Source organism: Zosterops lateralis (assembly GCF_965231275.1).
Source record: "Zosterops lateralis genome assembly, chromosome: 15".
Taxonomy (NCBI): Eukaryota; Metazoa; Chordata; class Aves; order Passeriformes; family Zosteropidae; genus Zosterops; species Zosterops lateralis.
The window spans coordinates 13,475,485-13,488,645 of NC_139775.1; the positions used below are offsets into that span (position 1 = coordinate 13,475,485).

The following is a 13,161-nucleotide window of genomic DNA, read 5'->3' on the forward strand; positions in this document are numbered from 1 at the left end:
AGAAACTCCTTCTGTACCCAAATCATAAAGAACTCCCCTAGTCTCCATTCAAGTAGGTAAAGAAGTAGGTTTATTAATTAATCAGGGAAATCAACATTTGGAGGATCTTTAAGGCTTTAAAAAATAGCATAAATTATTTGTCTGGTGAAAAAAAATTTCTTTAAAACAGTCATAATTGTGTTAGTTCTTCTGCAGTTTTATTCCAGCCTGGAAATGTGTCCATTACTTCCATGTTTCAAAAATACATTTATAGAGTCTTGAATACAGAGGCTCCTACCTGTTGTTCCTCTGTTCTCAACCCTGCTTGAGTAAAAGGTCTCTCATCTCCCTCCCTGTCTGCAGTTGTTGGCCTCTTCAGCTCTTCCTCATATCTCAGGGAGCTGGAATCTCCCATTTCTCCATCATATGTCTCATCATAGCAGTAAATGGCTTCAAGAATATCATCATCAGTAGTGAACAATATGGTATCCCCAAAGTGCTCAGGAGCTGAAGGCAACACACAGAATTAAATGGAGAAATAATGCAAAAAAGAATATAAAGAATGAGAAAAATTCCTTTTGGTCGTTCTTTGCATTTAATTTGCAGCAGTGTTTAAAGATAATATATGGTTAATTGATACTGACTACAGCTGTAATTAGTGTTTCACTCTCTAACTGATACCTCACAATGGAATAACCTAGAGAATTCAGTCAGTTTTCAAATACATACAAAAGAAAATGGGAAAAAAAAAAAAGCTTCCCAATCACCTTTTCCAAAAGACCATGTGTGTGAAAACAAGCAAAAAGCTGCAACTTTGAAATTTCTAGTGCCTACCTGATGTGATTGAAGCACAGATTTGTTGCTAAGACATAGTTAAAAACAGAGATTAGCTCTGTATGCTGCTAAAATCCCCAGTATCAGGGAAGAATGCATTAATGGGCTTTGCATTATGGTTTTAAATTAAACACCACACAAAGTGCCAGCCTGCTTTGAAGTGTGAAATGATAACAAACAAGCTAAATGTATTTTGTTTGTATTGCACTGCTGTTTGCACAAGGAAAATAAGAAATGATAGCCTACCTCCAGACAAGGTTCCTGAGGCTTTGGCAATCTCTCCTTTAAAGATGCACTGCTCATCCAACACCATGATAATGTCTTTCACACCTCGGAAGGAGTGGATTCGGGATTTATTGTAATTCCAGATCCTAATCATGGCTACCTGACAGGAATTCACAAAGTCAATAAAGACAAAGTGAGGTTTCCCGGGGGTGAATGGTGCCAGCCAGAGGTGCATATCATCCTGGGTCCTATTCACCCCATCTATCAGGTTGGTTACTACTCTGGGATCGTTTCCATAAGCTGGTAAAATATTTATATCAGGGGGTTCAGCTGTTATTTTTGCAATCTGAACAGGCTCTCCTTTAGAACTGAAAATTTCAATTCCATTGAGACCAACATAATGTCTGTCTCCCCACGTTGTTCGGATGTCTATCACCAAGTGCTGCCCATAAGGTAAAACGGGGATTTTAAAATCACTTCCATCCTGTATCTCCACAGAATTTTCTTCCTCTTGCCTCTTGGGTAGTGTTTGTAGCCCCTCCTTTCTCTGATATTCTCCAGGCCGGCTGATTTTCTGTTGGTGGAGAAATTCATCAAAGATATCCCCTTGAAAATCCATGTTGGAGATCCGACCACGGTGGGAATAATTAAATTTCACCAAGGAGTTCCAGGACTCCTGCAGAGTGTGTTCTTGCTCACTGCACCACTTCATTCTGGAGGTTGCTACGTCCTTGATGTGAAAGTCTTCATCTGAAAACAACATTACAAAGGCATTTAATGTACAAACAGGACTGGGAGCAAACCACTCCAACAGTGACTTTGCAGAATGATGTCGTGTCCCTCACTGGGAAAGTCTCTGACAGCAGCACTTTTATTTTGCCTCTCTATCACAAAGGCCACAGTTTCCCTTCCCCACTCAGACACACTGAACAAAATCACTTTTACCTATGGAGGAGCAGAACTCCTGCCATGGCACAAACTGCACCTAAATTTGAGGCTGTGAATTCTTGCCTCAACCCTTAAAGAAATTGGGAATTTTTTTTGCCCAGTGATAGTTATTTTGTGGCTGTCACAAGAGTTTAAACCATCCCTCTGCATTCCTGCAGGTCTTTCATACAGCTGGGAATGGCTGAACTGGTTAATGTGAAGCATTACAGAGAAAAGCTGGTTCTTCCTCTCAAAATGAGCCACAGGTACATAAATAAAAGTGGTGAGAAAAGGTTCAGCAAGCAGGGAGGATGAGGTGAGAATTGCATTCTAGGCAGGTAATGTCCAAATATTTTTCCCACTTTTCAGCAAGTTTGAGATGTAGGAGGATAATGAGAAGATGGGAATGCAGGGAGGACAACACACCAGAGGGGCACAGTGGGAGCAAAGCATGTTCTCCCTGTAGCTGCACTGGGGAACTGCTTCATTTCCATCTCAAAACAATTAAGAACAGATAATAACCAAGATTTTCAATAAAGCAATCACTCATGTATTTTCTTCAAATAAATGAAGAAAAGGAAGTGGAGTGATAAACAATTACAGGCCCGTGGGCCAGATTTTACTTCTGTACAGTGTCCTTGGGTGGATACTAAAACAAATGGTTATCAAGAATAAGTGCCAATTGCTGTGAAATGCAAAATAAAGTTTTCCCCAAAAGACTGCTCAAGACTAACTTCTAACTGTGTTTTTGGAACTACTGGGAAGAAACAATATTCCTAACCTATCCATGGCAAATCATCATTTACAGTGGGGACACGTGAGATAAAATTAAGAATTTCAAAGCAGATGGGGAAACTACCTGGAAAAGGGTTGTGTTCCAGAAGGAAAGGCTGGAGACCAACCTGGCCACTCCTCCTCACACCATAAGGAAAATGTAGACATGAAGGAAAGGTTCATATTTCAGAGAACATCAGATATTTTTAAGTCCCTTTCTTGCTCACACCACTACCCCAGTAAAGATAACTCCAGAGGTGGGTGATCCCCAACACATCCCAGAGCCTCACAATTCACCCTGACAAGGTACTGTACATATATTTGTACATATATACCCCTTGTATATATTATATTGTACATATACTGTAGATATTTTTACCCCTTGAAAATGTCAAAGCTTGAAAATTTCAGGATGAGCAGAGTGCAAAAGAGTATTTAACATTCATTGACTTTCCTTGTTTGGAAGGGCTTTTCCCTTTTCTTTTTAAACAATAAATACTTCCAACAACCCAGAGGTCCCAGTTCTGAAGCCCTTTAGGGCAGTGCAATGGGAATTTAAGAGGTTTGTGAGCCACTTTAAGGGGTGGTAACAGCAGAAGTGGAGCTCCAAAAGCAGAGGTGACTTAAAAGCAGACACCAATGGAGGAAGGTTTACAGGGGTGTGGCTTTTTTTCTTTTAAGAATCTAAAATGCATTATTTATTATTGACACCTCAAACATCCAACTCCCCTGTGGGTTCAGGAGTGTCTTGAACCACCAATTCAGCTTCTGATGGCAACACATATCACATAATTCCTCTCCAAACTTTAGTAAACCACATTCTGGGGGCAAGACTACACAGAAAAAAAAAAACACCTTTCTTCTCCCTGTGTTGTGTTAATCTCTTTTTTTACTCCCTGCAGTTATAAACAGCAATCATCTTTCCATGCTGCAATCACATGCTTCATTTCCCAAATCATTCTAAAAGCTCTCCTCTGTATCTGTTCCATTTTGTAATCAGCTTTCCTGAAAATGGATGATCAGAGCTGCATTTCTCCAGCCGAGGTCTCACGAGTGCCTGTCTGGAGATATTGAGGTTCCCCAAGTACCCAAAAAAGCCTCTGCTGCTCCATCCTGGGAGTGCAGTGCTCCAATCACTGCTCACACCAGCATTTCAGACAATCTGCCATCAGCTACTCAACCGTGGTTCTTCCCTTCCTCGGTCATTTGCAATTGATGATTACTCAGCTTACAACTTAATTTTTGGTTATTAGTCCCCAGATGAGCCTGCAAGCATTCTACTGAATTGCATTCCATTGCTCCAGTCCTCAAGTTCATCGTTCTGTGCACTTCTTCAATCTCCTTAACTCATAATAAACCAAATTATATGATATTTGCAAATTTTATCAGCGCACTCCCACCATTTCCTTTGCCCATTAAACTGGTTATCAAAGAAAAATTGATGTTTTTATAGCAACATTAACTCGAGCCAAGCCTGTACGTGCTGTTCCTAATTCCTGTTGTTCTTTTGAGCCATTTAGTGACCAAAGCCATGCTGTGACATCCACAGGAGCCTCTGAGCCTTCCCTTTGTCCCACCCTCCACTGAGAACTGCCCTTCTCCCAGCCCCAGGAAAATTCAAATCCAGCTCTCTTAAAAGGTTTCCCTGTTGTTAAAGCCCTCTCAGCTCCTCTTTGCAGATGGCTTTACCCTGCACACACAGCAGAGAGAATAAAAGCTGCAGGGTGGCTGCAATTTCTCAGGGACTAAAACACGTTGGGAGCTTTAAGCACCACAGGACAACCTGCTCTGAGCAAAATCAGAGGGTATCACACTGAAAATTATAACCCTCATCTTATAGTTTACATTGAAATTCCTCATTTACCTCCATTTTCACAACTGAACAGAACTTCCCACGGCGGGATTTATTTACAGTTTTCACAATGTGAAGGTTTTTAATGTAACAGATACTGTAAAATGTGTGAAACAGTAAATGGGCTGCAGGGAGTGGGGTGGGTGAAGGGCAGGTGGCACCTATTCCAAACTCCCCCATTCTTCTATTCTTTGAGGTGTAACTTCAAACATACTGATGAAATTGTTGTTTTCTCCACAGAAGGTCAGACAAGGAAAAATCATACATTCTAAGTTTAGAAAGAACCATTTTCCTCACCCTTGTCTGAAAAAAATCCCTGCAGTACCTGCTGTAGAATTTGAACTGGCACTCCTTCATTTAGGTACATTTTCTGTCCCTTGTCACCCTTACTTTCATGTTAACACCCAAATTCAATATACAGCAAGATACACTTTCATGTAAATTGCTCTGATGTTCAATCACCCCCAAAATTTCAATTTGTAGTTTCATAACATCCCAATTCTCTGGGTCTTCTTGTTCTTGTTGTATTAATCTCTTCATTTGAGACAAGACACTGAATGCTCAAGAATTACAGAACGCCAAGGGTCATCACAGAATGAAGGCTCCAAAGACCAGGAGTGAGAGTGACATGGCTTGAAACTGAAAAAGGAAGAAAAAAATATATCCCAAGCTGGGTGAAAGAGAGACAAAGTAGAACTTGTGGGTAAGAAATTCTACTTTTCTGTTATTTACACTTGTTAAAGACAAAAATATTATCTCATGCCATGGATTGCCAGATGTTGGGATAGAGGGGAACTCAGGGAAAATGCACAAGTCTCCTCTTTCCTGGGGACACACTGCTGGATCCTGCCAGAGGCAGAACACAACTGCACAAAGCTGGATCCTCCAGCTCTACAGGACGTTTGGGGAAGGAGGACAAGAATAATCAACTGCACAGAGCAGACAACAGCTAAATTTATTAGAAAACTCTTCATAAATAAGCAAAATGTCTGAGGGAGAGGTTCATAAAGTTATGAGCGGAGAAGAAAAATAAGGGTATTTTTCCATTCACTCTGAATAAATATCCCTCAGCATCTATTCTCACTGAGAAAAACACAAAGCTACTACACAAATAAACTCTGCAAATTTGGGATGCAGTCTTCTTTATCTTTCTGCAAATTTTAATTGGTATTAGCAAACATTTGCTGTCTGCAGGACTGTCAGTTTTTAGAATATAATTTACTGAAATTTAGTCTTCCATCTGCTCCAAATAAATTAAAAGCCCCTAAATCAGAATGTAAATTTTTCTGAAGAGTGTTTCATATCAGGTGTAGGACTGAGACTGAGTATTCTCATGAGGAAAATATCACAAATAGCCAAACTAGTACTCCCTGTCTACACTTCCAGGAATTTCAGGAGGTCCCTTCCCACCTAAAATGAGTTTGTGCTTCTGCAAAACAAAAAACACATCAGCACTTGTACTAAGGTTCCTATTGTGACCTCTTACCTTTGAGAGCAGAATCATCTTCTCCCAGATTTGTAGGGTTTAATCCCAGCTTTTTACCACACATGACACTTCTCCTTCCACTCGTAGGGTGCTGTAAACTGCTGCAGTTTTTGTTAGAAAGGTGGTCAAAAATGTCCAAGTCCACACCAGCATCCTTTCTGGTCAGGGTTTGTGACTTCTCATCTCCAGTTGCATTTCTACTATTGGGTCTTCCCAGTTCATGCCTCTGACATTTGACATCCTCACTTATGAGAGCTGAGAAGTTTTTCACAATTTCATCTGGCTGTGTTTGAAATCTTGAGTTGAAATTCTGCTCTGTGGCAAGCCAGGGAGGCTTCTGCCTACTGGGAGTAACTTGATTATTCTGTGTTACCTGGGAAGATGACTGTAACCAAGAAGGAATTGCACCTGCAGCATCAGTCAGTTTTCTTCCTGTTAACTTTTCCATTTGCTCACTCAAACAAAGCTCGTCATCAGACTGAACGTGCTCTGGAACTGCTGCTGCTGCTGCTGCCTCCTCTTTGGCATCTTTTATACAAACCTGAGATGGGAGCACTTTTAGATCACCCTCTAACTGAGATAAATTTTTCTTTGTAAAGCTGATTGACTTCATCTTAGGCTCAAGAAGATTTTCTTCTGGCAGAGCTTTCCAGTTCAGTGAAGCACTGTTTGATTCTGAGCATTTAAAATGTAGGTCTGTTTTCCTGTCTGGGCCTGCAGGTGCATTTCCTTCTTTCCTCTCAGCTGTGGGAGATGCTGAGGTATCTTGTTTGTGATCAGTAAGATCAATTGTAGTGTTCTGGTCAGCAAGGAGATCTCCAGAGCCTCTCTCTAATTCACCATCAAATACAAGGTTCTCATCAACATACAACTTCACTTTCTTTGCTCCAACATCAAGGTCCTACAAAAACAAAAGGTATGAAGATTTCAATCAAGCTTTCAAGCATTTGATATCACTGCTTTGGGACTCTGACATTTGAACACTTAATCAACAGAGAGATTAAAACAATTAAACCCTTTATGTGCTTTTGACTGCTTTTTAAAAGTTGAAACTACTAAAAAATACTGTGGAATATATAAGATTTTTTTAGAGGACTGAAAACCCTGCTAGACACTGCTATGAACCACTTCGTCTGACAAGGTTTGATTGTTTATAAAAGCTGGAGGGAAGAAGCCTAGATTAAGTACAATTATATCTGATCAGGATTTAAATTCCAGAGGCATATTTTGCTTCAGCATCCCCAAGATTCACCACCTTCACATGTTCCACAGTGAACAACCACCCAGATCAAAGTCACCAGAGTTAAAAAGTTACAGAGAGTTACAGAAATGCAGAGCTAGAAAGCACAGTGAGAAAAAAAAATCATCCAGTCCATCTCTTTCCACTGAAGAATGTATAATAACCTACCACCATTGTGAAGAAATCTGGTTTTAACAGTTTTCCACTGATCTGCCTTGATAATCTATTCCAACATTTAACTAGCCTTTTAAACAGCAGGCCTTTATCTCAGACACAATTCTGCCACTCACAACTTTATGTTCTCCTTCTCTGTGGCACTCACCAATACCTGATTTTTTTATTCCATTGAAGTTAGAACTAATGTTCTTTCTATTCTCCTCACCATTTCAATATAACCTTTTGTCCCCCTTGACAAAAATACCATTATCTTCAAAGAAAATACAGAAGATGAGACACAATCCATCTCCTCTCTGTTCTCTTACTTGTCCATCTTGTGGAGTCTTTCAGAGACTCTCTGTTCTTTCCTTCTTTTTGTGAAAACTAAGAAGCTTTTTTGTGAAAGTAAGAAGTTTCAGTTTCATCCCTCTTGCTCATCTCCAGCCTGTCAGTTCTCCTTGAATACTGATTTAAATTTTCCTCTGCTCCCAGACTAAACCAGTCACTCCTTCCCTTCCAAGCACAAAAGTCTCTGGTTCTTCACTTCCTGAAAACACAAGTTTTCAGTGCTTCCATCCTGTTGCCTTCCCAACAATGAGGCAAAAAAAAAAATGCAATATGGATCTACTGAGAGGAAAAGCAGAAGATGCAGGTATGACAAGAAAGCTACAGGTGAGGGAGGGGAGTGGGTGCAGGAATGCAGGACCCATTCCTGACAGGAAAAAGATAACCTTCCCTGAGTTCCCAGTGAACAGCTGTAAACCCATTTTAATTGGCCATTATAGCCTGGCTGCCTGTGGAACTCCTGTAGGATCATAAAGTGCTGTATTTCTGTGCTGATGCAGTCAGCCATAAAACAGGATATTTTTTCCCCTTGAATGAGCACACTGCTGGATTGATCTAACTGGAGATCAAAACATTTCAATAATTACATCTGTTGAAAACTACCTGCATGGCTTTGCCTAGAATTATGATAGGGGAAGAGAAAGACTATCAAGATGTCCCAATAATGCTGTTTTTTAAAATTTCTGTATGTCTAAACTGCCAATGTCCTCCTTAAATGCTGGAGATATTGGATATTCATAGCTGAATTTGGGATAACTGGAACATTTATCCATAACATTCCAGCTCTACTGCTGTTAGGAACACCCAGCCCTTAGTTCTGCATTTTTTACCTGGAAATAGGTACAAAATGAAGGGGACCACAAAAATACAGAGGTACGTTTTAAAAGTATTTGTCAATATCATTTTTTAAATTCAAATCAGCAACTTCTTAAGAACAGCTTGTTTTGAAATGAATCCTGCTGCACTCACCAGCAGCAGAGGAAATCAGATAGACAGAGGAAACACTACAAAATGAGATAGTGAAGCTCACTGTCCCTGCAAAAGAGACAGTCAAGCCCAAAAAAGGGCTGCTCACTTCAAAATCTCTTTTCCAGTCAGTGGGAGACTCTGTTCTCTGATGCTTTGGAATGTCTGGGATAGGTATTTTAAGGAGCAGAAAAGGTGTGTGAACAGTACCAAGATGAAGCAGGCAGGTATTTCCAGGATAACAGAGACAGACTGGACTGGGGCAGGAATTCCAACAGCTCAGGAAGAGCTAATGAAAATCTGCACCAAAATCCTGAGCAGACTGAGCCTCAGGGAGGAAAAATCTGAACAGATCTCAGAGACTCCAAGAACAAACATATGCAGGCACAAGACTAAGAATTGCTCTTTTTTTCATTCCCTCCCACCCCTCTTCTGAGTTTCCAGTTGCTTGGTGATGTGTTCTGGTGGAAAAGATTGACAGTTTAGCTTCCCCAGTACCACTGCTCAGCTCTCCTCAAGCGTGAGGCTGGAAAAATCCCTTCCTCAGGAGTAATCCCACCCTGTAAACAAACACTCAATACTCCAGCCAAGGCAGGGCTTTTCCCTCATGGAAAAGGAATTAAAAGGGCACAATGTCTCAGAACAAGCAAGAAGGTATGAATAAGGTCAGAAAGAAAAAAAGATTTTGTGAAAATAATTCTGGTTCCTTTTGATGCTCTTTCCCAGCTTGCATCCTCAGCCACCCCAGAGTGTCTGCTGGGATAGTGCTTCCCAAGGAGAAAATAAGGATGGTATTTCTGGCCATTTCTGTGGTATTTGTGCACAAAGGACAGAGCTGAAAACCAGAGGCACTTTTCTGAGAATTCCTCCTGGACAGAGGACCTGAAATTGCTTCTGCTTGACTTTTCTGAAAAGTATGAAAAAGAAGTAGTAGAAAAGAAGTCAAGAACCAAAGAAAATTCTTCTACAAAACTGATAGTGCTGGAAGAAAGCTGCTGAATCCTTACAGACAATGCACCTGTCTGTATACAGGCATAATCCAGCACTGAAAAATCCACAAGAGAATGGACAGGAACAGAGGCACAGAAGGAACAAACACACAGACAACCTCCTGAAGAAGAGAATTATTCAACTGGAGAACAACTAAGACCTTAATGCATTTAGGTATTGATTCCATTCCCAGTTTTGTGAAGACAACCAACAGACATTAGACTGGATCTTTGAAAAAAGTTTTAGTAGCACCAAGTAACCATGAAATTTCAAGGCAGATAAATTTTAAAAAACTGGCTGCCCTTAGAGCTGTTCCCTTCCTGCAGACTAAAAATCACCTCCTTTTTTTCACAGGTCTCATCTGAAGTAAAGGCAAGATGAAGCATCCTCTGAGCCCTTCCTTGTAATGCAGTGACTCAAGGAATCTATGACAATGATGTCATCTGACTTTTACAGCTTCTTTCAGACATATTTTTTCTCCTTCCAGGCTCAAGTTCTGAAATTTAAATATACAAAAGTGCTGGCCTGACTTAAATTTTTTGGCCTATTTTTGGAAGCAGTACTTGGACATCTCAAATCACTTACGTGGTTTTTGAGGGAAAGGAGGCAGTTAGGATGATTCCCAAAATCCACACAGAAATCTGGCTCTGGATTCACATGAGCAGGAAGAAAATTGTTCATTCATTGCATTTTGGGGTTTTCTACTTCTTAGACAAAACTTCCTTGTGACAAGTTACAGAATTAGGCAGAACTGCTTTGTATTATTCTTTCATTTTAAGGATAATGAGACATTTCTTCAGCAAGGATAAACTGCTGCATTTCCACCAAAATCCATAGGATTATGCTGCCAATGGATTTTACACATTGCCTCATAGCAGGTTATTAAAGAAGCAGAATCTTGAAACACAGACAAACATTTCTGTGTACTTCCTGCATTCTATTCAGTAGATTTGGTAACAAATCATACCATTACCTCCAAAAACAGCAGCTCTTTCACACACTCTAATGATGATGGAACATCCTGTAGACCACACTTTAGTGAGAAAAGCTATTAAAATTCCAGGAAAATAAATATAAATCATGTTGTAGTAATTTTGTTTTAAGCTGTCCCTTCCACAGTCATTTCCATACATATAAATTACCATATGTGCTTATATAAGAACATGGATGAGAGCAAAACCAGAGGGATAAAGCTTCTTATTTATAATCCAGGACAGCAAATCCTCTTTGATCCAGTACCTGAGATTTTTTTCTTAACCCTGCAGTGTACAAACAAGAATAATATTCATGGTGACATTCAAACACACAGACAAGAGACCATCTGCCATCTGCCATGATATGTCTCTCTTGAAACAGTAGATTACTGGTTTTATTATGAGCACACAGCAGTGGACTTTTTAATTGTCCCTGCCCAGGGAAGGAGGCTGGAACTGGATGATCTTTAAGGTCCTTCCAACCCAAACCATTTTATGATTCTCGTTAAAGTGACGAACCCCAGACTGAGCAGCAGTCAGCCTGTTTATATTTACAGACACCAGAAAACACATATTTAAACACCTATTTATTTACATTGTGATTAAACAGCTGAAAGCCCTGAATAGGGAGATGCACTTACCTTTGTATCTTTATTTCTCACCACAGTAAAGGATTGATGACAGGACGTGCAAGCCTTTTATTAGGTCTTTAGCAATCTCTAATAGCTTTGAAAGCAAATGCTCGTTGTGCCCATGAAAACATTATCACTACATTGTTAGCACTTACAATTAAGACAAAAAAGCAAATTTCACAACAGACAGGGACACCTCGTAGCTCCTGTTTTATTACAGGAAATCGCATCTACTTTTATTTGATGCTTTTAGAAAGAAGATCACACTGAATTTCCCTAGGCAAGGCGAGAGCAAATAGACAGAGGAGTTGAGAGAAGACTACTTACACTGGGAGTTGTTGTGTTGTAATTCCAAATCTTGATCTTGGATATACCAAAGCCACGTGAGCGGGTGGGATTGCGGATAACAAAATAAAGTTGGACGGGTGGGTGGAAAGGGCACATCCAAAGGCAGCTTTCCTTGGGGAGCTAAAAACACAGACCAGCAGGCTTGTCACTAATGCTCCTTCTCCTGGAGCAGGGTGTTTTAATTAACTCCCCACCACCCCCCCAAGCAGAACAGGCAGCCATGAGAAAAGTAAACGTTTCATAAAATCTGCTACGTAAAGAGCAGAACCTCAGCCTCGTTTCCCAAGAGTAAATCCCACTTCTCCCGCCTGCCAGCCAGCTCCCAACAACCTGGCAATGAGCTAAAGGTCAGCTGTGCCTGCTGTCCCAGGAGACATCTGCACGCTCAGAGCACAGGCAGAGCAAGCCCAGTTTATTTTTATCAAATTAATCAGCTTTGCTGGCACTAGAGGGGGGGATCACCGAGCACAATGGACATTCTACAATCATTTTACAATTTCTTCGTTTCTGGTTCATCCCCTTAGGAGGGGAATCTTGGAGTATTTTACTTTACTCCTTGCCTCTATTTTAATCAGGCTTTGCAGATAATCAGCTTCACTTACAGATCTATTCCTCAGAGCTATGCTGGACTCTACACTGGAAATTTTCTAAGACATCACAGAATTCTCAACATGAATTTTACATACAACTGGCAATCGAAACATTTGAAAGTACCAAGAAATGCTTAATTCTGGACATTGTTAAGAATTGCTACCTCTACATGTTCACAATGTAAGAAAAGGATATGTGGCAGCTCAAAAGGAAGGAAGTTTCAGAATCAAAATATTGAATATTAATCAATTTGATGTCCAGTGTTACCCCAAAACAGAGATGAACCAGGGCACAAATACACGTGGGTAATATATCAGTGATCTGGAAGTAGCTGATAATTTAGTTCCCCTTCTGTTCTCAGCAATACACATTACACTGATACACAGACAGAAGGTAACAGGCAGTCTTTTTCCACACCTTTCCCTCTGAAGTGGGTGTTTCAGTTTTTCCTGAAGGCACTAATCACAGAACTTTCCTCCAGTGTCCTTTGGCTGTGTGACTAACAGTGGTAAGGACAGTGCCCTGGAGCCTGTTCAGAGCCAGCAGGAAGGGATCCACTGCTCACCATGGTCATCTCTGTGTTCCAGACTCTGATGGATCTCTGCCCCAGAGCCTCTCAAAAAGCTTTAGGAGACTGTTTCTGCTTCTAAGGCAAATTTGAGGCACAAACAGCCATAAGAGTGCCAGACAGGTTTTATCCTTTCTACTTAAAAAGAAAAAAGCCTCTTGACACCAAAGAAATGAAAGACAGCACTCAAATCACTGTTAACCCAACCTTGGGGTCAACTTCAAAGCTGCGTCATGTTTTTGAAGCCATGCTATGAACAAGAATGGTTAAAAAA

General features: G+C 40.5%; 1 protein-coding gene across 5 annotated transcripts in view; it reads right to left on the reverse strand.

Annotated features, from left to right (window-relative positions):
* The window catches only part of KATNIP (katanin interacting protein), a 56,489-nt gene that overhangs the window by 22,780 nt on the left and 20,548 nt on the right, over positions 1-13,161 (reverse strand). For all 5 annotated transcript variants that reach the window (XM_083872257.1, XM_083872258.1, XM_083872255.1 and 2 more), the window contains 4 exons: positions 11,708-11,848; positions 6,078-6,978; positions 1,060-1,788; positions 278-486 (listed from right to left, as the gene is read on the reverse strand). In XM_083872257.1, coding sequence (XP_083728383.1) covers positions 278-486; positions 1,060-1,788; positions 6,078-6,978; positions 11,708-11,848 — 1,980 coding nt within the window. The remainder of the gene's footprint in view (positions 1-277; positions 487-1,059; positions 1,789-6,077; positions 6,979-11,707; positions 11,849-13,161) is intronic.